The sequence below is a fragment of the Capra hircus genome, chromosome 6 (genome assembly GCF_001704415.2).
Source record: "Capra hircus breed San Clemente chromosome 6, ASM170441v1, whole genome shotgun sequence".
NCBI classification, from domain to species: Eukaryota; Metazoa; Chordata; class Mammalia; order Artiodactyla; family Bovidae; genus Capra; species Capra hircus.
The window spans coordinates 63,862,554-63,888,628 of NC_030813.1; the positions used below are offsets into that span (position 1 = coordinate 63,862,554).

At 34.7% G+C, this 26,075-nt stretch overlaps 1 protein-coding gene across 3 annotated transcripts; it reads left to right on the forward strand.

Moving 5' to 3' along the window:
* On the forward strand, window positions 217–22,751 carry GUF1 (GUF1 homolog, GTPase). 3 transcript variants are annotated; one of them, XM_013964619.2, is made up of 17 exons: window positions 217–592; window positions 2,415–2,526; window positions 2,695–2,843; window positions 3,121–3,201; window positions 4,117–4,194; window positions 5,862–5,945; window positions 10,851–10,915; window positions 11,654–11,857; window positions 13,325–13,464; window positions 14,547–14,670; window positions 15,024–15,156; window positions 15,972–16,115; window positions 17,031–17,164; window positions 19,545–19,646; window positions 20,644–20,763; window positions 21,741–21,777; window positions 22,576–22,751. In XM_013964619.2, exons 1-17 carry the CDS (start codon window positions 428–430, stop codon window positions 22,711–22,713), a joined length of 2,010 nt encoding a protein of 669 aa, XP_013820073.2. In that variant the 5' UTR covers window positions 217–427; the 3' UTR covers window positions 22,714–22,751. The 3 variants fall into 3 exon arrangements, with proteins under 3 accessions (XP_013820073.2, XP_013820074.2, XP_013820075.2); XM_013964620.2 differs by having other exon boundaries at window positions 11,720–11,857; XM_013964621.2 differs by lacking the exons at window positions 21,741–21,777; window positions 22,576–22,751 and adding an exon at window positions 21,094–21,209.

Below are 26,075 nucleotides of genomic sequence, written 5' to 3' on the forward strand. Positions count from 1 at the left end.
TTACTGCCCGTTTCCATTCAGATGCATTTCAACATTAGCGATGTTGCAGGCAACATGGAGAATGCAGCAGTAATTTTAAAAATTACTCTAGTATGTTGCCATCTGGCAGTTGGTTAAAAAGCAACCTTCGTAAGAGGACAACTCGCACCGCGCTAAACCTTCGCTCAAGCGATCGCGCTGACGTATGCAGACGTCACGACGTAATGCGTCGTGCAAACGTCGGCGAGCGGCGCTGTTCTCTGTCGTCTGGTCCCTGCAGCTAGATGTGGCGTGTTGGTTCCTCACGTTTTTTCCGCGGGTGGCCGAAGTGTGTTTGAATCCTGTCCGCCACCTCTTAGCGAGGGGGCAGTTTTGAAGAAACCGGAGCCTGGGTGATGGCGCCATTGCGTCCCGGGACCTTCTCCTGACGCCTCCGCTGCGCAGGGGAATGTGGACGCTTGCAGGTCAGGGTTGGTGGCGCGGACGCGCGCTCGCGGCCTGGGTCACCGAGGCGGCGCGTAAGGGGCTTCTCTGGCCTCACCTCGCGCCGGCCCGGGGGACTGCAGCCGAGTCCAGGGCTCCGGACCGGCGCTACAGCTCTGCAAACCGCAAGGTGACCGCCTTGAGTCATTCACATTTTAAACCTAGGGAGGGTGCTCCTGGTGAATTAGTGAGGGCTTCTTAGTACTGACTGCTTGAGAATGCAGGTTGCACTGCTGTGAGGGAGGCAGGGCTCGGAGCGCGGGGGTGCGCTTCCGTTTCGGACCACAGTGCTCACCAGTGTGACCTTGGACAAGTCGTGTCCTCACTTTCCTCATTGGTAATATCAGGATCTTTGTTTATGCGAGGGATTGTTCTCAGCATGTATTTAGTTTTAAAAGCGTATTGAGGAAGCTTCTAGTTCCATTTTCTTGCGACTTTTTAGCCACGTGACCTAGGCAAGTTACCTGACCTTTCTCTGTTTCTTCATTTGTTGAATGAGATGCTTATAAAAAAACGTTGAGTGGCTGTGAGACTTGCGCGAAGTGAGGCATAGAACTTTTAGTTCAATACCTAGAATCTAAGAGGTGCTGGGTATGCCTTAGCTTCTCTTTATTATTTCCTCTTAACTCAGCTAGAGCAGACGCGTGCTCATTCTGTCGCCGTGGTTGGAGGAGGTGGGGCTTTTAGCTCCTCAGTCACGACCGACTCTGCGGTCCCACGGACTGTAACCCGCAGCTTTTCTGTCCACAGAATTTTCCTGGCAAGAATCCTGGAGTAGGTTGCCATTTCCTACTCCATAGGATCTTGGTGAACAAGGCACGGAAACCGCGTTTCTTGTGTTTCTTACACTGGCAGGATTCTTTACCACTGGCGCCACCTGGGAAGCTTCAGCGAACCCTAAAAAGATACTTCGTTATAGTTGTGAAGAGAAACGGTTTAGGCAGTAAAGTACTTGAATGAAAGTTATGAGTAACTGGAGAAAGAAAAAGACTATCATTATTCAGTTTTACTCTTTTCTAAAATGCCTGTAGAATGGATTTATGTTGCAATTGTAAGACTAAAAACGGTGCAGTACCTTTTGAATGATGGATGGAAAAATCACAGGGCAGACAATTCAGGTTTAGATTTTTGCAGAATATCTTTCAGGTATAGTTGCACTTGTATTGAAGCGCTTACTGGCATAAAAAAAGGAAACCTCATGAAAATTTTGTATTTCGTTGTAATTTCACTTTTTTTTCTCATTATGAGATATAAATTTGATTGGAAAAGTGAAACTTTCTGGGTCCAAAAAAATGACATATTCTATGTGCAACTGAAAATCACAAATTAACTTTTTAAAGTACTTTAAAAATTTAAGTGGAAAGTGAGCCTTTTTTTCCTGATAATATAATTTTTTCCCCTTCTCTCTCCAGAGAAGTTGTTAAGTAACAAAGTCATCTAAATTAAACTTTTGAAGGCTCTGTTAGGAGCACAAATTTCTAAGTAGAACTGACTCTGTTGATTAAATATGTGATGGGGGCCAGAAAAAAATTTTTTTTTCTTTCAGCTTCTCTGTAGCTTCTTTTAGTTAAAGAAATTTTGTTAGACCAGGTGCTCTAAGGCTGTAGAGGAGTTCTAAGTATCTTGTGTTCTCCATTTGTGAAAATACATTCAGCTCCTTTGAAATGGTGAAAATATTATAAGGGACTTTTGTTTACCATATGGTCTGTATATGGTCATAAGCCTTTGTCAGTAAAACTAATATATTTGATGGGCCCTGTTGTAATCCATTGCTTGTAATATGACTTTAACCATACATCTCTTTACTGTCAGAGAAATAATATAAACAATATGAATGCTATAAATAAAGTTGTTAAAAGAAGACTAAAAGAGTAGTCTTTTATTTAGTGTACTTGTTTCATATTGTAGATAATTTATACTCATAAATGTAATATTTCCTTCCCCTTTTCTAGGAAAAAATTGATATGTCTTGTTTTCCCGTTGAAAACACTAGAAATTTCAGTATCATTGCACATGTGGATCATGGCAAAAGTACTTTAGCAGACAGGCTCCTGGAACTAACAGGTATTTTCGTTTTATAGTCTACACCTAATTAATGGCAATGAGTAATTGATAGTTACTTTTACTAGCATACTTTTACTATGTTTTTTAAAATTTTGGTTTTAAGTTTATATGCAGTATTGTCTATTTTTAAAAGCTTATAGAAATATCAATGCACATTTCTATTTTTAGGGGCAATTGATAAAACAGAAAATAATAAACAAGTTCTTGATAAATTGCAAGTGGAACGAGAAAGAGGAATCACTGTTAAAGCACAGACAGCATCTCTTTTCTATAACTACGAAGGAAAGCAGTACCTTTTAAATCTTATCGATACACCAGTAAGTTTTAATATCAATTTTGTCTCTGTTGTTAAAGTCAGCTTTGTATTAATAGTACAAGCAAATCCTTTTTTTCAGTTTTTAAACTGAACATTAAACACTTCGCTTTTTTTTTTCTCTGTGTTCTTAGATTAGTGAAATTATTTCATAAGAATAGGCTAAAAGAAGCTTAATAACTTTTTATTCAGTGGAGTCAGTAGATTTGCCAAAATGCCTCTCCCTAAGAAACATTTAAACTCTTTAACATTTAGAGGTTTTAATATTTTTTGTTTCTCAGGGTCATGTTGATTTTAGTTATGAAGTATCCAGGTCACTCTCTGCTTGCCAAGGTGTTTTACTTGTGGTTGATGCAAATGAGGTAGGTACATTTAATTTTATATGATGTGATATGCTGTTTTGTTGTTCCAAGATTTTTCTTTTAAGATGTTTGGAAATAGAATTTTTGTGTTTGAAGAAAGTAAGAATTATTTTATTATTTAACCAAAATTATGTTTTGGTCTTGTTAATTTTAAGTTTTATTACACTAAAATGGCCTGTGAAATTGACTAATTCATCCTTTAAAATTTTTAAGCTCATCAGAGGAATGGTTCAAAAGATTTTGGAAGTATGTCGTATATACATCCTACCAAAAAAAAAAAAAACCCCAGTTTTAAGCACTTAATCTGTGGTTTCAGTTTTTAGCAGAACTAGAAAATCTATCTTTGATGTCATTTTGGGTGTTTTTAAGGTAATAATTTGAGAAATGTTACATTTAAAGAAACATGTCAATAACATTACCAAGTTCTCTGTTGTGAACATAACCATGAAAACATACTGAGGTGATAGTATAAGAGCCATGATATACTATTTATAGTAAGCTTTTGATATACTTCAGTTTTCATGGACTTTTCATTCAAAACCCAAGGATTTTTTTATTGTGTTAAATCCTCCCTAATCCTGTCAAGGACAGTCAATCTCTACCTTAACATACATATACTTGGCTTTATAAAATATGTCTCATAGTCCTTTAGGAGGCTTCGAGGTCCTTAAGGATCCATGTGTTACTGCTTTGTTTCCAAAGCTTAACACAGTACCCTCTAAAAAATGTTTCTAGAACTGAAAGGAATTTTCACAGGGAATGATCCAGATGCATACAAGTATAGATACCATAGTTTACCTTGTACCTTTGCTTTTGATGAAGATATGTGGAATGGTCTTAAATGTCAGCTTTTGTGATAGATAATAGAATGATTATCTTAGTGTCTTCTGTCTTCTTGTCTGCTGTTCTTCATAGGGTATTCAAGCCCAAACGGTAGCGAATTTTTTTCTTGCCTTTGAAGCACAGCTATCAATAATTCCAGTTATAAACAAGGTAATTTGTTAGCACAACAGTGCCATTTGTTATTTTACTTTCTAAAGGTAAATTTAGTGTTTGAGTATCACTTGTACTATTTTTTATATGAAAATCTTCAGGCATTTATTAAATGGAATTGACTATTGAACATCATGGAGGTTGACACAAAACTCCTGTGCAGTCAAAAATCTGCATGTAACTTTTGACTTCACACAGACTTAACTACTAATATCCTCTTATTGACTACAATCTTACCAATAACTTAAACAGGCTGTTAACACATACTTTGTATATTATATGTATTGTATATAGTGTTCTTACAATAAGATAGAGAAAATGCTAATCAAATCATAAAGAGGAGAAAATACATTTACAGTACTCTGTTTATCAATACCCTGAGTTTACATCATCTTTTATAAGGTGAATCCTCTCTCAATACTTACATCAGTATTGTCTTATGTGATAACAAAACACCATAGATGTTATATGTATTACTGACACAAAAGTCAACAATTAAAAGATAACGTGAAAAGGAACTTCACATTTATTTATAGGTAAATGATTGATGCATTGATAACAATGAAGCAGAAATATTGCTTTATGCTATGACATTATGTGACTGCTTCATGGTAACTTAGTGTATACACTAAGGAAAGATTCATTAAAGTTTTTATAGTATACAATATTATAGTCACATTCATAACAGTATTGGAAACATTGTTACAGTAAAAAATGTTTATCTGTAATTATAGGCTGATATTTTCTCTAATTATGAGAGGCATACTGAATGGTAATGTAGTTCCTTGAAAGCAAAGTTATAAAACTGAAAACCAGCACATTATTAATTTTATGTTAAATATCACTTATGCCTTTGTTAGGGATAAGCTATCCACCTCAATACAAGTCTTGCACCTGATATTCTACAAGTGTAGTTTTACATATTTATTGAAAAAAATCTGCAGATAAGTGGGCCCATGCAGTTGAAACTCTTTATTATTCAAGGTCAGTTGTATATTGGGATTTCTTTGAATTGCATATGATAAAATTTCAACTCTTAACTCCTGTATCCTGGCATGTAGTTGAGAAGATAGTCTCCCTGAATTACATGGAGCGATGGAGAGGCTGTTTCTGTAGGAAAGGGCAGGGCAGGCCAAATAGTCTGTTAAACTAAACTGTAGAGGAAAAGAAAAGGACATTATGAAGTAGGATGAAACAGTGTAACACAGGATGCTTAACAGTTAAGTGCTAAACTGAGAACAGTGTTGATAAAGCTTAACTTTTATGTTTTAAAATTAATCAAGAATCTTAATTAATCTGCTTTGCATTCAGTTTTATTTTTTGATATTGAAGATAGGTTTAAAGGGAGCAAAGAAAGACAGTTTGTTGTTATAAGTTATATATAACATAAAATCAGTGTACATGATGTTGTTATTGATCTCTTTGGCTCTGAGTAGCTAATGACCTCAATTTCTTGCTTGCTTTGCTGTCTGCCTTCTAATTTCAGTGGCCATGAGTGTTAAAATTTTATTACCTTTTTGTCATTATTTTTCTATCAATACTTTTGAAAATAAAATTGTTAAGGGGTCAGTTAGTTCAAAAGCAAGTATGTGTCTATCTCCAAATATTAATATGTAATACATTTTAATTTCATTATATTAAGACGTGGTGATTTTTTTCTTTTTAAGATAGATTTGAAGAATGCTGACCCTGAAAGGGTTGAAAAACAAATTGAAAAGGTGTTTGATATTCCAGGTGATGAATGTATTAAGGTAAATTTTTTTTTTAGAAGACTTGATTTTACTTTCCAAACTCTCAGGTAATTGGCTTAAGTAAAATTTCATAGTATTTGATAGCACATCATTATTATATTGTGTAATTATAATATTATAGTTTTACAAAGTTCTTTTCACTGATATTTCACTTGATCTTTGCCAAAAATCCTTACTACATGGTTAGGACAGATAGAAATTTCTCTTATGATACAGTTGAAAGGATGAAAACTGAAAGATTTTATCACTTTATAGATCTAGTTAGCTAATGTGCCAGGACTAAAATGTAGGTCTTTTGCAACTCTTTGTAATATTTCTTATATGCCATTTTGCCTCTATGGAAATATTTTCCTTGAAGAGTAGGGTCAGACTAATTTCAAGGCATCATAGATATCATTCTTAGAACTATATTTAATGTAAATCAAAGTTGATAATATTTTAAATTAAAATTTTTAAATCTATCTTTTAAATGATAGTTGAGTGTTAAATCAGTTCAGCTCAGTCACTCAGTTGTGTCCGACTCTTTGCAACCCCATGGACTGAAGCACATCAGCCTTCCCTGTCCATCACCAACTCCCAGAGCTTACTCCAACTCACGTCCATCAAGTTGGTGATGCTATCCAGCCATCTTATCCTCTGTCGTCCCCTTGTCCTCCTGCCTTCAATCTTTCCCAGCATAAGGGTCTTTTCCAGTGAGTCAGTTCTTCACATCATGTGGCCAAAGTATTGGAGTTTCAGCTTCAGCATCAGTCCTTCCAGTGAATATTCAGTACTGCTTTCCTTTAGGATTGACTGGTATGACTTCTTTGCAGCCCAAGGGACTCCCAAGAATCTTCTCTAACACTACAGTTCAAAATATCAATTCTTTGGCACTCAGCTTTCTTTATAGTTCAACTCTCACATACATACTTAACTATTGGAAAAACCATAATTTTGATTAGACAGCCCTTTGTCGGCAAAGTAATGTTTCTGCTTTTTAATATGCTGTCTAGGTTGGTCATAGCTTTTCTTCCAAGGAGCAAGTGTCTTTTAATTTCATGGCTGCGGTCACTATGTGCAGTGATTGTTAAATAGCCATAGCTAAACTGTACTATTCTACATGCTTGTGTAGTAAGTATATCAGTGTAATAATGTTTAGCTTTTATTTTCAGGCATGTTTAACTTTTGAAAAAGCAAGTTTCAGCTGATGAAGTGGATTTTTTGCTTGTTTTTTAAACTTTAACACATTGGTTGGTTATATACAACTTGGAAAAAGCAATAATTTTTTTTCCTTGGATACATACATAGAATTTAATGTTTTTTATTAAGAGGGACCTCATTGTAAGGCAGTCCTGAAATTATGGTATCATGACTGGAATTATGTTAAAGTATATTTAGCTGAAAATTCATTCATACACTTAATTTGGTGTGTCCCAGCTAGGGATGAAGCAGTGAACAGTACAGGCAAGACATCTGTCTTGTTGTTTTTATATTCTACTTGGGGAGGCACTCATTAAATAAAAAAAGAAGGAAGTATAGTAATTAGTGAATGAGACCAATGTTTTCAAGGAACATTCAACAGAGTGTATTGTTCCAGGTAGAATTACCATACCTAACTGAAAAAAAGTCTTTTTCTTAGAGAAGAGCTATGATGCAGAGTAACTTAGGGAATTTTTCTCTGATGAACTGAGACTTGAAGAAAAAAAAGAAAGGGAGAAATAATTTCTGAAAGAGAAAAGAGCAAGTGGAAAGGCTTGGAATGTTTGGGAAGGTTTGACATGTTTAAGGAACAGAAAGAAGGCAAGTTAGATGAGATGGCTTTGTAGGGAGAGGCAGGGGTCAAGTTATTCTGGGATTTTTGCTATGCTAAAGAGTTGGAAAACTTTTAAGATAATGAAAGGATTACAAAGCAAGAGAGGAAAACTGATCATTCAGAGAATAGATTAGTAAAGGGTAAGAAAAGATACAGGGCAACCAGTTTGCAGTAGTAGTCCAGGGGCAAAATGGTGGCGGCTAAGTATGTGATGCCGATATTTTAATAAGTGGCCAAATTTGATGTGTGTTTTGTGGATATGGTAGATTTTGCTGGTGTGTTATGTGTTCAGTTCAGTCGTTCACTCCTGTCTGACTCTATGGGACCCCATGAACTGCAGCACGCCAGGCCTCCATGTTTATCACCAACTCCCAGAGTTTACCCAACTTCATGTCCATTGAGTTGGTGATGCCGTCCAACCATCTCATCCTCTGTCGTCCCCTTCTCCTCCTGCCTCCAATCCTTTCCAGCATCAGGATCTTTTCCAATGAGTCAATTCTTTGCATCAGATGGCCAAAGTATTAGAGTTTCAGCTTCAACATCAGTCCTTCCAATGAACACCCAGGACTGATCTCCTTTAGGATGGACTGGTTGGATCTCCTTGCAGTCCAAGGGATTCTCAAGAGTCTTCTCCAACACCACAGTTCAGAAGCATCAATTCTTTGGGACTCAGCTTTCTTTATAGTCCACCTCTCACACCCATACATGACTACTGGAAAAACCGTAGCCTTGACTAGATGGACCTCTGTTGGCAAAGTAATTCATGTCTGCTTTTTAATATGCTGTCTAGGTTGGTCATAACTTTTCTTCAAAGGAGCAAGTGTCTTTTAATTTCATGTCTGCAGTCACCATCTGCAGTGATTTTGGAGCCCCCAAAAATAAAGTCTGATACTGTTTCCACTGTTTCCCCATTTATTTGCCATGAAGTGATGGGACCAGATGCCATGATCTTAGTTTTCTGAATGGTGAGCTTTAAGCCAACTTTTTCATTCTCCTCTTTCATTTTCAAGAGGCTCTTTAGTTCTCTTCACTTTCTGCCATAAGGGTGGTGTCATCTGCATATCTGAGGTTATTGATATTTCTCCTGGCAATCTTGATTCCAGCTTGTGCTTCCTCCAGCCCAGTGTTTCTCATGATGTACTCTGCATATAAGTTAAATAAGCAGGGTGACAATATATAGCCTTGACGAACTCCTTTTCCTATTTGGAACCGGTCTGTTGTTCCATGTCCAGTTCTAACTGTTGCTTCCTGACCTGTATATAGGTTTCTCAAGAGGCAGGTCAGGTGGTCTGGTATTCCCATCTCTTTCAGAATTTCCCACAGTTTATTTTGATCCACACAGTCAAAGGCTTTGGCATAGTCAATAAAGCAGAAATAGATGTTTTTCTGGAACTCTCTTGCTTTTTTGATGATCCAGCGGATGATGGCAATTTGATCTCTGGTTCCTCCTTTTCTAAAACCAGCTTTAAATCTACACAATTTTGGCATTTGTGGAGAGGGTAGAGTCAGAGATATTTAAGTCATAGTGTGTATGTAGCATTGATGCCATGGGAATGGATGCCATTTCCTAGGGAGAAAATGTAAGTAGAAAAGAGATCCTAGAAACCATTCTACATTATTCTCAATTTGTAGAGTGTTATGAATAAGAGTTTGAGAAGGATTAGAGTAGGATTCAGAAGATAAGGGTGTGAGGATTGAGTTTTCAGAAAGGTGGGAAAACAAATTGTAGCAGGAGAGAAGGCAAAGAGGTTGTGGATATAGTGCAGATGGATTTGTATATTTGAATAAAGGAGTTTTTGATATCTTCTGTTTCCTTGAATGAAGTAAGAGGTGATGTTATCAAATAAGAGTGAATTGGCCACAGGGAAAGTGTGTAGATTGAAAAGGAAGGTGGTGTGAATTATCTTAATTAGTGTTAATGTGAATTTAGTAAAGGATGTGTCCTTGAACAGCCAGCAGATCTTAACTGCACACTGAGATCTGTGTCATGAACTTACAGAAACCAACCAGACCAGTTACTTGACTGTTCTCCAGTAATGTTGAGCTGCTCTGATTATAAGCATAGAAAAGGCACATAGTTGGATGCAGTTGCAGTTAAGTTTTTATTAATACCAAATGCTTATGAGAGACAATAGAAAGTAGTTGAATGGAATGATTACCAATAGTGGGCCCTTGGAGTCTCAGCTGGGAAAAGAGGCAGGGGGGCAACATAGATAATGAAAAAAAAGTCCATTCAATAAATTAGAAATTGTGATCTTTAAGGATTGTTGCAAAGAGTGTACTAGAGTCTAAAGCATCATTCTTATTAGGAAGTAGTTTTGCCTCTCAGGAAACATTTGGCAATGTATGAAGACCTTTTCTGTTGTCACGCTGGGGAATAGTGAGTGGCTGAGAATCCATGGATGCTGTTATGCATCTTGCAGTGAGCGCATAGAACAGCCCCCCAAACAAAGAGTTATCCAGGTCAAAGTGTCCTTAGTGCTGAGTTGAGAAACTCTGATCTAGAGGGACTTTGAAGGGCAAGAGGAAGAATTCAGGGAACTGAGTTTGAATAAAGATTTCAGAGATAGTTCAGTTCCTGGTAATGGCATAGGTGAGTCAGATGAGCATGTTTTAAGTGTTTTGGCTGCCTTTTCAGTGTAAGAACAATAGTGGTACTATACCTTACAGTTAGCCTTAGCTGTATGCCATCCACATATATTGTTTATTCACACAGCAGCCTTGAGGTTTATGTAAAATATGAATAATCACTTTATTTGTCGATGAAGAACTTGAAGCTTGAAGAAAACATGTATTGGCTAAAGTCATGTATTACAAGTAGAGTCACAGTTATAACCCAGATATTTTGAACTCTTAGTCCAGTGCTCTTTCAGTACCACAGTCAGAATGCTTTTGTAGAGAAATCAGAGAATCACCTAACCGTAATCTAGAGAATCCACCTAACCGTAATGGAAGGGCAGTTGTCAATAGATAATATGGTGTGTGCTTCCTTTTACCAAGCTTTTCAAGCAAATTGATGACTTTTAGAGTTGTTTCTTTTTTCTAATCGTACAGCTCAGTCACAGGATAGAAAAGTAAAGTCTTAAGTGTTTGTTTCACATACATATTTTCAGATTTCTGCTAAACTTGGAACGAATGTTGAAAGTGTTCTTGATGCAGTCATCAAAAGGATACCCTCGTGAGTATTCTGCTGCTCTGTGTATACTACTTGTTTATCTTTAATAGTAAAAGTCCATCAGTTTGATCTGTTACTTTAACTTAGTTATTTTAACTTAGTTGTTATGACAAATATACTCTTGGTGGTCAGTGAGAATACATTTTAAATTTATATCTAGTAACACATAGAAGGCAAATACAGATAGGAAAAAAAGATAATAGGGATCTCTTAATTATTGTAACAGACTTGAATACATTGGTAATTATTGTTTTTGATTTAATCCTGAACAAATGTATTTCATCCATTTCATAAATAGTTTAAAAATGGTTATTTAAAATGTAATTTAGGGTTTTCCTGGTGGCTCAGGTGGTAAAGAATCTGCCTGCAGTGCAGGAGACCTGGCTTCCATCCCTGGGTCAGGAAGATCCCCAGGAGAAGGAAGTGGCTACCCACTCCAGTATTCTTGCCTGGAGAATTCAATGGACAGAGGAGCCTGATGGGCTATAGTCCATGGGGTTGCAGAGTTGGACATAACTGAGCAACTAACAAAATGTATTTAAAACTCAAGAGTGAATTAAAATGAATATAAATATAGGCATTATACCTTACAGAAAGGTCCTTTTATTTGGGCTGTCAGTTAATCTTTCTCAAGTACTAGAGTAAATTAAACATAATATTTGAGTTAGGCATTTTGTTAAGATTTTTATTTATTATTTAATTTTAAATTACTAGTATTTGTTCTTTACTTATTTTTAATAGCCCTAAAGCACATTGCAGAAATCCCCTGAGAGCTTTGGTATTTGACTCCACCTTTGACCAATATAGGGGTGTGATTGCCAGTGTAGCATTATTTGATGGAATGGTTTCGAAAGGAGATAAAATTGTATCTGCACACACTCAAAAGACATATGAAGTTAATGAAGTAGGAGTTCTGAATCCTAATGAGCAGCCAACTCATAAACTGTAAGTAATCTGCATTAGTAATTAAAAGGCACTCGGTATGTGTTTTTGTTGCTGATTTTCTTAATTTGGTGTTTTTAGGATGATCCTAATTTGGTAATTTAGGAAAAAAACAAAAAACAAAACTTGATTGTTTAATGCAGCTATGTAGTGAATGCTCTTTCAGAATCTCATGGGTGAGGAACAGTAGGAATTTGATGTGTTTTTTATTCTTTTTGGCCATAACTGATTTTATTTTCTAGTTGCGACTGGGTCCAACATTGATATATTTGATTTGACAGTGAAAGAGAGAGTTCTCTCATGCATATCCATACTTGGTATCAATCTTTGATAGTTAATTTTTTTGTAGTTAGATTTTCAGCATAGAATAGTGAAGAAAACTTGATAATTATTTTGTTTAGTATGGAATTCATGGTAAAACTTTGATTAACTAGAATTTATGGCATGAGATTAGCATAGTAGTGTACCTTATAAAACTGAGTTCTGAGTTCACTTATAAAGTATTTATTGAGTGCCTGTTCCATCAGTACTCTAGAAACTAATAACATCGATTACCTTGGGCAAATAGTTTTCTAAGGTCTTTATTTCTTCATTTGTCAAATTTAAGATTGAACCAGGTCTTACTTGATAGCTTAATGTTGTATGTCTAAAACTACCACTATTTTGTCATTTTTTTATGTAATTGAAAGTCATAAGGTTTATTGTAATTTTACTCAACTATTTCTAAAGTTTGTCTGTATTCTTAATTACTTAAGTATAGTTGATCATTACAGTATCATGTTAATTTCAAGTATACAGCATTGTGATTATTTTTACAGATTATACATCATCAAAAGTTATTACAGATAATAGCTATAATTCCCTGTGCTATACAAAGTCTGTCTATATTCTGTCACATATATTGATCATTATTGCATCTTCAGTATGATTTTTGTATTTCATCCTAAATGTAAATTATCATATAGGAAATTTGCTTTAAAAAAACAAAAGCTAAAACTCTGAAATCTTTGGATTTGCTCTTTTCCTGTAAGAGGCACATCAAATAGGTATCAGATTTGTAGAGAGTTCACATTTTTATTTGCTAGGTTAAAAACGTTTTTGCTTTTTCTTCCTTTTTTAAAGGACATTTGTAATATAATTCACTACTAAATGTCACAAGGAGTGTTTTATGTTTCTGTATCTATCAGTTTCACTATTGTTTTATATGCAGAGATGGGCAGAGTCATGAAGAAGGTCCCTAGGCTTGCGTTGCAGAGGTCCTTGGTCATGGATTGTAAGACTTGGGATGTTCTTTTGCTGACAGTTCTTAGAGATGAGAATTAGACCGTTAACTAGAATGCAGCACCTAGTTTTAGCTTGGTGAGGTTTTGTTTGGAAAGTGCAATCATTTCTTGGAGAAGTAGAGCTAATTGTGAGTATGCATATGAAACACTAAAATAGTAAATATTTCCATGTAATAATTTTATTTAGATATGCAGGACAGGTGGGCTATCTGATTGCTGGGATGAAAGATGTCACTGAAGCACAAATAGGAGATACATTATATTTACATAAACAACCAGTGGAACCCTTGCCTGGGTTTAAATCAGCGAAGCCAATGGTATTTGCAGGTGAGGAGCTCACATATTCAAAGGATAAGGGCCAATTTATTCTAAGCAGAAATAATAATTATTAGGAATACTCACTTTAAATAATCAATTTCTGTTTAAATAACAGCTACTCTGTTTTTAAAATTTTTTTTGTGGGTATGATATTTAGATACCAGTTAATTATATATATATGATACAACTTTATATGGGAGATCATTTCCTCCTAAATTTAAGGACTCTTAAAAAAATAGCTGTTTGAAACAAGCCCTCTGATAAATTAGAGGAGCACAGTAATATGCATTTCCTTCTTGTTTCACTAGGGAGTAGGTCATTATATTTGAATACTCTTCTACATAGGGTGTTTTCATGACTAATTATCAGTCATTTTCTGAGTGCCTTCCCCTTAGCTGGCCTTTCTTTAATACTGTACTGTTGTGCTAGTGTCAGCATAGCAAAGAAGAGTGTCACCTCATGTATACATAACTTCAGAACCTGTTACTTCTGTGTGATATTACAGGCATTTGAAAAAGGAAGACCTGACTGAAGGTTATCAGATTACTCTGTGCTGGGTATCCAGTCCTTGTTTTCTCCCTTTTGTATCTCATTGGGAATTACAAATATTAATTTGTAATTAATATTAATGCCCCTGTTAAGACAAAGTCAGTCAGTCATTTAGAGTTTGAAGGACTAAAATGGTGTGAGGACTTGGGTTTGATGTAAAAGAGACACTGATCTGCTAATGGGATTTTCTTTGTGGTTGTGGGATATCTTGCACTTTTGTTTTGAAAATAAAGATGATGTATTTTCTTTTTAGGTGTAATTCCCATTGTTCTTTTTTGTTTTCCCTATTCTTTTTGCAAAAGCAGAAACATCACTTTGAATATAAATCTAGTGGTAAATTCAAAGTTTGTAAAACTTGTAAAATACTTTGAAGCCAATTTAATTTAATAGTCATAGTTTTCTTAGCAAACCAATATTTTGGTCAGTGAAATACAGAAAGTAGTTTAAAAGCTAACTGATTAATTTTAAACTTTGCAGCAATGCATATTAGGTTTTCTGGGCAGAGTGTCACATGTAATAATTAGAAATCACTGTGTCCCCAGGAGTGTTCCCTGTAGACCAATCTGAATATAATAACCTGAAGAGTGCTATAGAAAAACTGACACTAAATGATTCCAGTGTGATGGTTCATCGGGATAGTAGCCTTGCTCTAGGTGCTGGCTGGAGGTAAGCTTCAATTATGTTGTAGGATTCCATTTTTATTGAAAATAAAGTTTAAATGGCTTACTGGTTTTGACCGTTTTTGAAGATCAGTTCATATTAGTGTAAAATGAACTAAAACATGTCTGCCTGTTTCTCCCTGTGGATGCTTATTGTATGGATTAGTTTTATAGCTACTTTAAATAGAATCCCAATGGAAGATTTTATCTTATTTAATGAATTTATGCTAGGTTTTAATTATGTGAATTGATTGAATGACTTTTGATTCCACCCTTCCCCCACAAGATAGTAATATCAAATCAAAGAAAATAGAGCCCATGGGACATAAACATTTTGGAGTTTGGCTTTTTCTCTCTCAGGTTAGGATTTCTTGGACTTTTGCATATGGAAGTTTTCAACCAGAGACTAGAACAAGAATATAATGCCTCTGTTATTTTGACAACCCCTACTGTTCCATATAAGGCTGTTCTTTCATCAGCAAAATTGATAAAGGTACTGTTGTGAGCTAGCATACATAAGAAAACTAAATAAATATATGTGTGTGTATGTATATGCAGAATATGAGACACATTTTAGTATACCAGTAGCTGACTAGCTATTAAAACTAAATATTTATTGATTCATAGTAATAAAAGTTGAATTAACTTATGATAGACAAGTTTCTTCAGAACTAATTATGCATATTTTTCTTAACCTGATGAAATCTCCACATTATCAACACTAGTCTGTTACTAAGAGTAAAAAGTATAATTAGTTCTGAAAATACTGTTCTAAATTCAGCACAAAAAATAAGAGTGTGATTTTGGGCATAAGTAATTCATCTTAGGATTAGTAAAGCATTCTTTCCTATATGATTGTGGGAAATTTTAGATTTCAGGTTAACAGTAGAAACAACAGTGTATTCAATGTAAGTTACAATATCTTTGTTTTAAACAAATATTAACTTTAGCATCTGTAAATATTTTCCAACAGATTAACTTAGGAAACTAATTACAGTGATGTACATGGGACAGATTGAAATGTATTCTTATATCATATTTTTTCTAAGTGGTATATAAAATGATTTTAGTAAATATCAATAATCAGAATATATTAATAATTGTTATTAAATATTATTTTGGGGAGTTTTTCTCTTTTGAATCTAAAGTGTGATAAGATAATATTCTAACCTTTAGGAATTCTTTTGTTTTTTATTAATGCCAACACATTTAATAACAAAAATTCTAACCTATGTTAGTAGCAAATTAAAAAACATGGTAACTACTAAGATTTCTTTTTAACTATTGGTGATTTTTCTTATTTTTTAGGAATACAGAGAAAAGGAGATTACAATCATCAATCCTGCACAGTTCCCTGATAAGTCAAAAGTAATAGAATATTTGGAGCCAGTTGTTTTGGGCACCATTATCACACCAGATGAATATACTGGGAAAATAATGATGCTTTGCCAGGTATAAATGTAATACAGTTTGATATAAAAGTACATTTTAGTCTTCTCAAACAGTGGTACCCAGCTTAGGTTTTGAATGATTTCTGTCTCTACAGAGCCTGTTGAATTGAACAAAAGAAATTTTCATAAAGATCTTCATATATTTTATCTGTTTAGATATACATACATATAATTACAGTATTTTTGACTTTTAAATAAGAAAACAGAGCCAGAATTTTTCATCATCTTGAATTTATATTTTAGCTTAAAGCAGAGAGATTTGATGCTTTTTTTCATCTTGAGTAGCTAAAAATATAGTTTCCTTTTGCCTTTTTTGACTATTTGAAATTGGGTATTATTTGAAAGATAATTACAATACTTTAGAGACCTTTGATTGAAAGGTATTCCTCATTTTGCTTTAGTTCTTGCTACACTGTAATAAATGATTTGATCCATAAATTTGATATAGTCATGAGAAAGTACATATTTAAAATATTCTGACATATTGGAAAGAACTCTCAAGTGACGACTAGTGGACTTGAATTTTTATTGTCTTGTCCCATAAAAGATGTAACTTTAGTCGCTTAATTTCTCTGGATCTAAATTTCTTTTATTTGTAAAATAAGAAATCAGAGCTTGACTCCACCTGTAGCTAATTTGATTTATTGTTAAGTGGAATATTGTATAATTTAAAAAGAGACTTATTTGATTAAAAACAAAAGGTTAAAAGTTTTGGTAGGAAGTATATTATAATTGAAATATAAAATGGTTCTCCCTGTATTATAAATATTTGTCAGCTGTTTTTATTGGACCATTAAAGAAATATTACTTCATTTTGCCCACTCTTTAAAGTTGATAATTGACATCTGTCTATATTTATTAAATAAATAATTATGTGAATAAGTTATCATTCAAGCCATTTTCCTTCCCTTTTCAGGCTCGAAGAGCAGTTCAGAAGAATATGATGTATATTGATCAAAATAGAGTAATGCTTAAATATCTCTTCCCTTTGAATGAAATTGTGGTGGATTTTTATGATTCTTTGAAATCTCTGTCTTCAGGATATGCTAGGTAAAAATTTAATGGGAAACTCAAATATCTGGACAGTTTTTTTTCAGTATTGACCAGCAGGTGTTTACTAGTATTCCACTTACTTAATCTTGGTGATATAGTGACAGAAATTTTCATGGCCTCTTCATAAGAAATGTACTGTTGTAAGTTGATTAAAAATTGCATGTTATTTGAAAAAGCTACTGTGACCTAAGTGGCACTTTAAAAATGTATTTGAATGTTAAATAATCCCAGGAGTATTTGTGTACATTTGGAAAATAGAAATGCTTGTTTAGAGAAATGGTAGGTGTGCCCCTATTTGTAAACACTTCAATAACTTGTTCTTCCTAGGAGTAAGTAGTGTGCATCATGAAATCCGTTATCTTATCCCATAAAAGTACATGGAGGAATAGGCTGTTAGAATTAAAGGGAGAGTATAGCATTGTGGGGGTGTTTTTTGTTAGGACAAATAACTAGATGCCCCTAGTGTCCTAAAATCTTATATTACTGGATAGCATATACTAGGATATAAAGAAAATATATAATGGGGAAGTTGACAGAAAAGTGAATGTTCACATCTGGTAAAACACATGCATACATGAATGTGTATGCATACTTAAAATTATAATTCAAAGAAAAATCCCAGCATTTTGAAGAACATGCTGCAGTGACCTGGACGTTCACTTTGTGAAATGAGCTTTTTGATGAAGCAAGTCAGCATAACTCATGATACAGTTATTTTTTCTAACTGGTCACCCAATTTTTTTTTTTAATGTCTTCTTTCAGACAAGACCTTGAGCAAATAAGTAGCGATGTAATTTAAAATGAATTGAGGCTGCATGTTGTTAAACAGTTACTATAATTAAAAGGATAATTACTAAGAGTTTATAATAGTTAACAACAGTCTGTGAATTCTAGCTTGCATTTGGGTACCACTTTCTGAGTTAAGTGGTCTTAAAATCTTTTAGCTGGGAAACAACTTTCACATTGAGAGAACATGGCTTATTTTGAACTATTTAAAAATAATTCCAACTGTCAAAATTAAGTAGTCCTTATGTTCAGGAATACATGAGGATATTTTTTCATATTCTAAAAAAATTGAAATTATAAAATTTGGAAGCACAGAAAATTTTAAATCTGTAAACATAGTGAAAATCTCAGGATTATGTCTATGTCTTGTCTCTTTATATTTTGCATAGTACTTAAATGGTACCTTTGTGTAGTATATGATTAATGTTTATTGAAAAAAGAAAGGAGTTGGGGAACACTTTAGACAGTAGTCAGGTTTAAGAGACTGTTAGTGTCACCTTCGGAGAAGGCAGTGGCGCCCCACTCCAGTACTCTTGCCTGGAAAATCCCGTGGACAGAGGAGCCTGGTAGGCTGCAGTCGATGGGGTCACAAAGAATCAGACACGACTGAGTGACTTCACTTTCACTTTTCACTTTCATGCATTGGAGAAGGAAATGGCAACCCACTCCAGTGTTCTTGCCTGGAGACTCCCAGGGACCGGGAGCCTGGTGGGCTGCCGTCTATGGGGTCGCACAGAGTCGGACATGACTGAGGTGACAGCAGCAGCAGCAGTGTCACCTTGTGACCTTCCTGCTGAAAACCTTTCGAAGCTAAACATTTGCAACTATAGGTACTGGTTTGTTTTAGAATTACGGCAGTAGGAATACACATGTTCTCATACATAACTGCAAAGACATGAGAGCAAAATTGAAATTTTCTCATCAGACATTAGTTTTGTAAAACCTGTCTGTTTTGATTATTACTGTAAGCTTTGACCATATTGTTAGAAATAGTTGACACTTATTAAATGCTTATTGTGCTTAGGTAGGCTCTGTTCTTAACACTTTTTATGTTCTAGCTATATGTATTAACTCATCATCAAAAATGCTCTGTGAAGGTTTATACTAAACAGCCATATATGAAATTCAGAAGTCTCATTTATTAATGGCTACTTAGCACTGCCCTAGCATTTATTTAACTGGTAATAGAAAACTTAACAGAAACCCAACTCATGATTCTGAGACTGTATATACATTCACTAGTATATACATTGTCTACAGCCAGCCAGCTTCTAGGAAGGAACTTTGGGAAGGTGACATTTCTTTCAATGTACTTTCTTAGCCTGGTTTAACAGTTTTTTTCCCTTCCCTCAGTGGGGCATGTTGATTTTTGTACCTTATTTCATAAATGTAAAAAGATACAGAAGTTTGTTCTTTACCGTGATCAGGTTGGCCGATTTATCTCAAATTTATATGTAATTCGTTTGAAAGTTAGATTTTTGGGGAGTGATACCAGAGGAGGTAAAAAAAAAGATATTTTGAAAAGAAAAACAAATGTAATCTCTCAGGAAATATAGTGTTTATGTATAACTTGGATATTTTTCTTTGTTAGTTTTGATTACGAAGATGCAGGCTACCAGACTGCAGAGCTTGTAAAAATGGATATTCTACTGAATGGAAATACTGTAGAAGAGCTAGTAACTATAGTACACAAGTAAGCTGAATAGTAACTAATTACAGAATGTGAGAGTTGCTATTTCTTTTTACTTTTTCATTTATTATTGGTTGCTCATTTTTATTTGACAGCTATATTTTGAAAATTAAAAGGTGTAATTAATTACCATGTACTAGTTTTTCCTTCTTTTTCCATGCTTCTTCTACCAAACTGTTGACAAAAGAATAGAATTAAAATAGCCTAAAAGGATAGTGTCATGGAATGAAATGTTTTCTTTACCATATACAACAAAGTAAATGTTTTCTAAACTATGGTAGACTTAGAATTGAGAAATAAAAAAATTTTTTTAAATTTCCATTTCAAGAAATAGTGGTTGGGTAAAATAAATTATGGAACACCCATATAATAACCTATTATTTTAAGCCATTAAAAGTATATTGTAGAACAATATTTAGTGGTGTAAAAATGTCTATTAAGTAAAAAGGTAGAATATATCACAAACACTGTAATCCAAACTCTAAAAAATGTAAATATGTATTCAGAAAAATAACTGTAAGTATGGATATATGTTTAAAAAATATTCTAGAGTGTTTAACAGTGGTATTCTGTGGGTGAGGGAAGGGCATTAAGAATGGTTTTTATTCTCCATGTTTTTCTAGATTTTCTGTAAGAGATCATGTTATTTTTGCTGTCAGAGGTCACATATGATTCAGAGATTAAGTGGTGTTTATTAAAGAATCCACCTGCCAATGCAGGAGATGTGGGTTCAATCCCTGGGTCAGGAAGATCCCCTGGAGAAGAAAATGGGAACCCACTCCAGTATTCTTGCTTGGGAAGTTCAGTGGACAGAGGAGCCTGGTGGGCTACAGTTCATGGGATCACAGAGTTGGACATAATTTAGCTATTAAACAACAACAACATGATAAACAAGTTCTATTTGTACCTCCTTAATAACCTTTACATTGATTATGCATATTAACTAGAAAACTACTTTTATTTAGGATATATGAATAGCTGCATTTTTTTTCTGTCTCAGAGACAAAGCATACTCTGTTGGCAAAACCATATGTGAACGTCTGAAGGATTCTCTTCCTAGGCAGCTGTTTGAGATAGCAATTCAAGCTGCCCTTGGAAGTAAAATCATTGCAAGAGAAACGTGAGTTGAAATTCATTTTTGTTCCTTGGTTGGTTTTAGCAATGATATACATAAAAAATGAAAGAATATTAAAAAAATTTAACTTAACATTGCCCTAAACTTTATTCCTACTTATAGAAATGTTAATCTCTTAATTCCACTAACTTAACTAATGACTGTTACTTTGAATTACTTATATGACACTTTTGGCTGATAATTATTTGCAGTTATTTCTCTAATGTATATGGTTTAAGGAATTTTATTTCCATTCATTTTATTCAGTGACCCCACTCAATTTTCTGGTTAAGGAATTTCTGTAGTTTTTATGGTATGTTTTATCACATTTAATAGTCAGTGGTGAGATAATTGGAGAAGACGATGGCAACCCACTCCAGTACTCTTGCTTGGAAAATCCCATTGGCAGGAGCCTGGTAGGCTGCAGTCCATGGGGTCGCTAAGAGTTGGACACGACTGAGCGACTTCACTTTCACTTTTCACTTTCATGCATTGGAGGAAATGGCAACCCACTGCAGTATTCTTGCTGGGAAATCCCAGGGACCAGGGAGCCTGGTGGGCTGCCGTCTATGGGGTCGCACAGAGTCGGACACGACTGAAGTGACTTAGCAGCAGCAGCAGCAGCAGTGAGATAATAACCATTTTAGTATTTTTGAAAGTAGTATTTTAAAATTGAACTAGAAATGCCTTTATATAAATTTTCATCATCAAGGTCACACCAGTCTTTATTTGGGCCTCTTTGAGACTATCCCCAAAGTTTTTTTTAATTAATAAAATCTGTGTTGATATTCATTTTGAATTGTCTGTTTTATTCCAAATACATGAAATACAAGAGCATGTAAGCTATCTAATGATTGTCTTCTGGCAACTTTACATAAGTATGACCCAATCTTAGTAACTTTAGTAAAGGGGGGATTGTTTTTGAAAATAAGTACTTTTAAAAGGTATAATTGTGTACTTAAAGAAAATTTTCTCTTTTACAGTGTGAAAGCCTATAGGAAAAATGTTTTGGCAAAATGTGTATGTATCTACGTGTGTTCTTTATCTATTTTGTAAGTTTAAAATCAGAGAGGGTATAAATACCTTGGGTTTCCACTGTTGGTTTTTATAGTACTTTTTATCTCATTTATGTTTTCTTTTTAAATAGGTAAATGTCAGCTTGACTTTAATGATTGCATATTCATTTTGCTCACATTCTTAAGTATTTTCCTATCTTATTTTTTAAAATTTCCTTATATGCAACTACCTAAGAATGTTTTCATAACAGTTATGATCAGGATAATGTTTTGATTTTTAAGGAAGAATTTGAAGACAATGACTGTCTTACAATGGGAGTTAAAATTGAAATCCATCTCTCCTACATTAATTTGCGAAGTTTGCTGTTTCTTCTGTTAAAAAAGATTCTTAGTTATTATGAGAATTAAATAATAAATGCTTTTTCTAAATCTTTAACATTGGGACTGACACATTTAAGCCTATACAAGTTTCTGTATTAGACTACAGCTATATAATCCAAAATTTCAAGGCCTTGAATCAGTAAGATTGATAGCTTTTCTTGACTTGCATAATATAGTATTGAGCTTCCTTGAGAATCTTCATCTCCTTCAAAAACAAATAAAGCACTTATCATTCTTTGAGAAGATAGTAATAGTAAATTTAGGATCAGCTAGGAAGGGAATTAGAGGTAACTTTCCAAGTGTCTACTTCATGGATAGTAACTATAAAGTTGTAACTGTAATTAATTGATATCTCTAATTAATTGTAGGATTATTTTTCTATGGAGTGATTTGGACTTCAATTTCTTAAAATGTTTTTCAGTATGGTGGTGATATTACCCGAAAAATGAAGCTTTTGAAGAGACAAGCAGAAGGAAAGAAAAAACTCAGGAAAGTTGGCAATGTTGAAGTTCCAAAAGATGCTTTTATAAAAGTTCTGAAAACACAATCTGATAAATAATTGGTGGGAAAATATAAGGAATTTTCATAAATTAAAAATTGTGTATCTTTTAATTTTCCTTCAGTTCAGTTCAGTCACCGAGTTGTGTCCGACTCTGCGACCCCATGAATTGCAGCACGCCAGGCCTCCCTGTCCATCACCAGCTCCCGGAGTTCACTCAGACTCACGTCCATTGAGTCAGTGATGCCATCCAGCCATCTGATCCTCTGTTGTCCCCTTTTCCTCCTGCACCCAGTCCCTCCCAGCATCAGTCTTTTCCAGTGAGGCAACTCTTCACATGAGGTAGCCAAAGGACTGGAGTTTCAGCTTTAGCATCATTCCTTTCAAAGAAATCCCAGGGCTGATTTCCTTCAGAATGGACTGGTTGGATCTCCTTGCAGTCCAAGAGACTCTCAAGAGTCTTCTCCAACACCACAGTTCAAAAGCATCAATTCTTTGGCGCTCAGCTTTCTTCACAGTCCAACTCGCACATCCATACATGACCACTGGAAAAACCATAGCCTTGACTAGCTGGACCTTTGTTGGCAAAGTAATGTCTCTGCTTTTTAATATGCTATCTAGGTTGGTCATAACTTTTCTTCCAAGGAGTATCTTTTAATTTCATGTTAATTTTCCTTAGTAATTATAATATGTTGAACACAACAGAAGGAAAATTATAAAATTTGCTTGTTACCTTCAAGGTTTTCAATTTTAAATAAGCTCTTGGCTTTTCTTTGAAAGACAGTAATGGGTGGATAAGAACTTAGATTCTGAAACCATATTGCCTGGTTTCACAGTTCTGTGCTACCACTGACTAGGCAAGGTGACCTTGACCAACTTACCCTTTATTTACTCTTTCGTAAAATCAGAATTATACTATTACTTCATAGGCTGTATTAAATACTATGTTTAAAATGTTCAGAAGGCTAAATGACATATAGTCAATGTTAAGTGATTCTTACTAGTTTTCAAGCATATTCTTTATACTAAAAGGTCTCATAGTTAAAGATTTGATCTCGTTCCAATCCCACAATAAGGTTAGATGGATATATTTAGATGATATATATGAATCTGTTATTAAATATCAGTACTTAGACCTGTGATCTAGTTTTTCATAAAATTTTTACAGATGTTATTTGGAAACCAGATAGTTTACATATAAATTAAAATAAGGATATGAGCTGCCTTATTCTGAGAATTAAAATGCATTTATGTAAAGGGATAGATGTTTGATATTAATAGCATATTAATAGCAACTGCCATTAATGACAGTCTAATAATTATTGTTTAGATTTCATAACTGAGACTAATTGAGACTGAAGCTTTAAATAACTTTGTTAAGGTCACACAGTCAGTAAATGGCTGTCTTACTTCAAAGCATGTCTTAGTAAATAAACAAGAGGGCATACTGTATTATAGTAAGATAATTTAGCCACTGATTTTTGTCCTTTACCTTGAATGAATTCAATGAGGATAAGACTGTCAGTGATAAAATTTATATAAGGTTGTTATGAGATAGTGGCAGATAGTGGCAGTTTACTTAAAATTGTGAATAGTGGTTAAGTAACGTGTGGCTTAGTGTTAGTTACATAACCAACCATCTTCTTCATTTCTTCTAGCTCTGGTAGATCAGATGGATTATGAGATCTAATGACAGTATTATTTTAATGTAATTTCTGAGATGTTCTGTCATACCATTATGGCCAGGGGAAAGTTAGAAGTTGGTACCTGGCACGTAGCATGTACTGTGTGTCTGCTGTTTAATATTTGTGCCTTACTTGTATGCTTACTGTAAAAGACCTTGATGCTGGGAAAGACAGGATGAGATGGCTGCATGGCATCATCAACTCAATGGACATGAGTTTGAGCAAACTCTGGGAGATAATAAAGGACAGGGAAGCCTGGCGTGCTACAGTCCATGGAGTCGCAGAGTCGGACACAACTGAGCAACTGAACAACAAAAGTATTCGTACAGCTTGATACTTTCTTTTCCCTTGAGCCTCTGACTTTTTAGGAAACAGTTTTACTTTTAGTAGTAGTACAAAAAGTATTTTTCAGAATTTTTTTTTTTAGCATACTCTTCTCTCCCCAGCCACTTTGATAAAACATGATTTAGAGTTGTGTATTCCCCCAGAGTAGCAGTCCCCAACCTTTTCGGCACCAGGGACAGGTTTCCTGGAAGATTTTTCCACTGCTGGGGGGTGACTTGGGGATGATTCAGGCACATTACATTTTTAATAAAATTTTATTTTTATTATTTTTTGGCTGTGTTGGGTCTTCGTTGCTGCATGGGCTTTTCTCTAGTTGCAGTGTGCAGGCTTCTCATTTCAGTGTCTTCTCTTGTTCTAGCACGCAGGCTCCAGGGGTTCAGTAGTTGTGGCTCCTGGGCTCTAGACTGTAGGCTCAGTAGTTGGGGCACCTGGGCTCTGCAGCATGTTGATCTTCCTAGATCAGGGATTGTATGTCTCCTCTGCACTGGCAGGCAGACTCTACCGCTGAGCCACCAGGGAAGCCCTCATTTATTGTGCACTCTCTATTATTACATCAGCTCTACCTCAGATCATCAGGCATTAGATCTCAGAAGTTGAGGACACTGCCCCAGAAGACCTTAATTATATTACTAAGATTTCTCTGTACATTAAAATATCATAAACTGTTAGTATTATAATAGCCACCATTTATTGAGTTTAGTATGTTGACAGCCACTGTGCTGAGCTCTATAGACAATCCCTCATTCAATCTACACAACAATGGAGGTACAGGCACTATTACCCTATTTCATAGGGGAAGAAACTCAGACTTATGTATTCCCCAACAGCATCAAAACAGTGGTTTCTTCAGATCACAATGCTTAGCTACCATGCTTTATTGCCTCTTGTGGAAATATCTTCAACAGACTTTAATTACCAGGTATGGGACTGGGAGATACTACTGATTTCACCAATTACTCAAAAACCATTTATAATACTCATCTATTAAAACTTCATTATCTAGAATTAAAGCAGCATATTAAAACTTTATTATCTAGAATTAAAGCAGCATATTTTATCCTAACAGTCTTATTTATTTTTATTTTTTAATTTTCTATTTAAATATTTTTAAGACTATATTTCAATCACATAGGCGATTAAGCAGGTATATAAGCGATGCTTCTACTAGGTGGGCTTATAAAAAACAAAATATGCAGAGTGAAAAGAAGTATTTTTCACTCCCTAAGAAGCAGAATTTGTATAGGCAGAGGCATTCTCTTTAATCTAATTGCATGATGACAACAAATAAAAAGTATTAATAAATGCAATCTCATAGCTACTATTAAATGTTAGAATATTTCAGATGCATGTGTTCAATTTTACTTCTAGAAATAAAATTTAGATAACTTAATA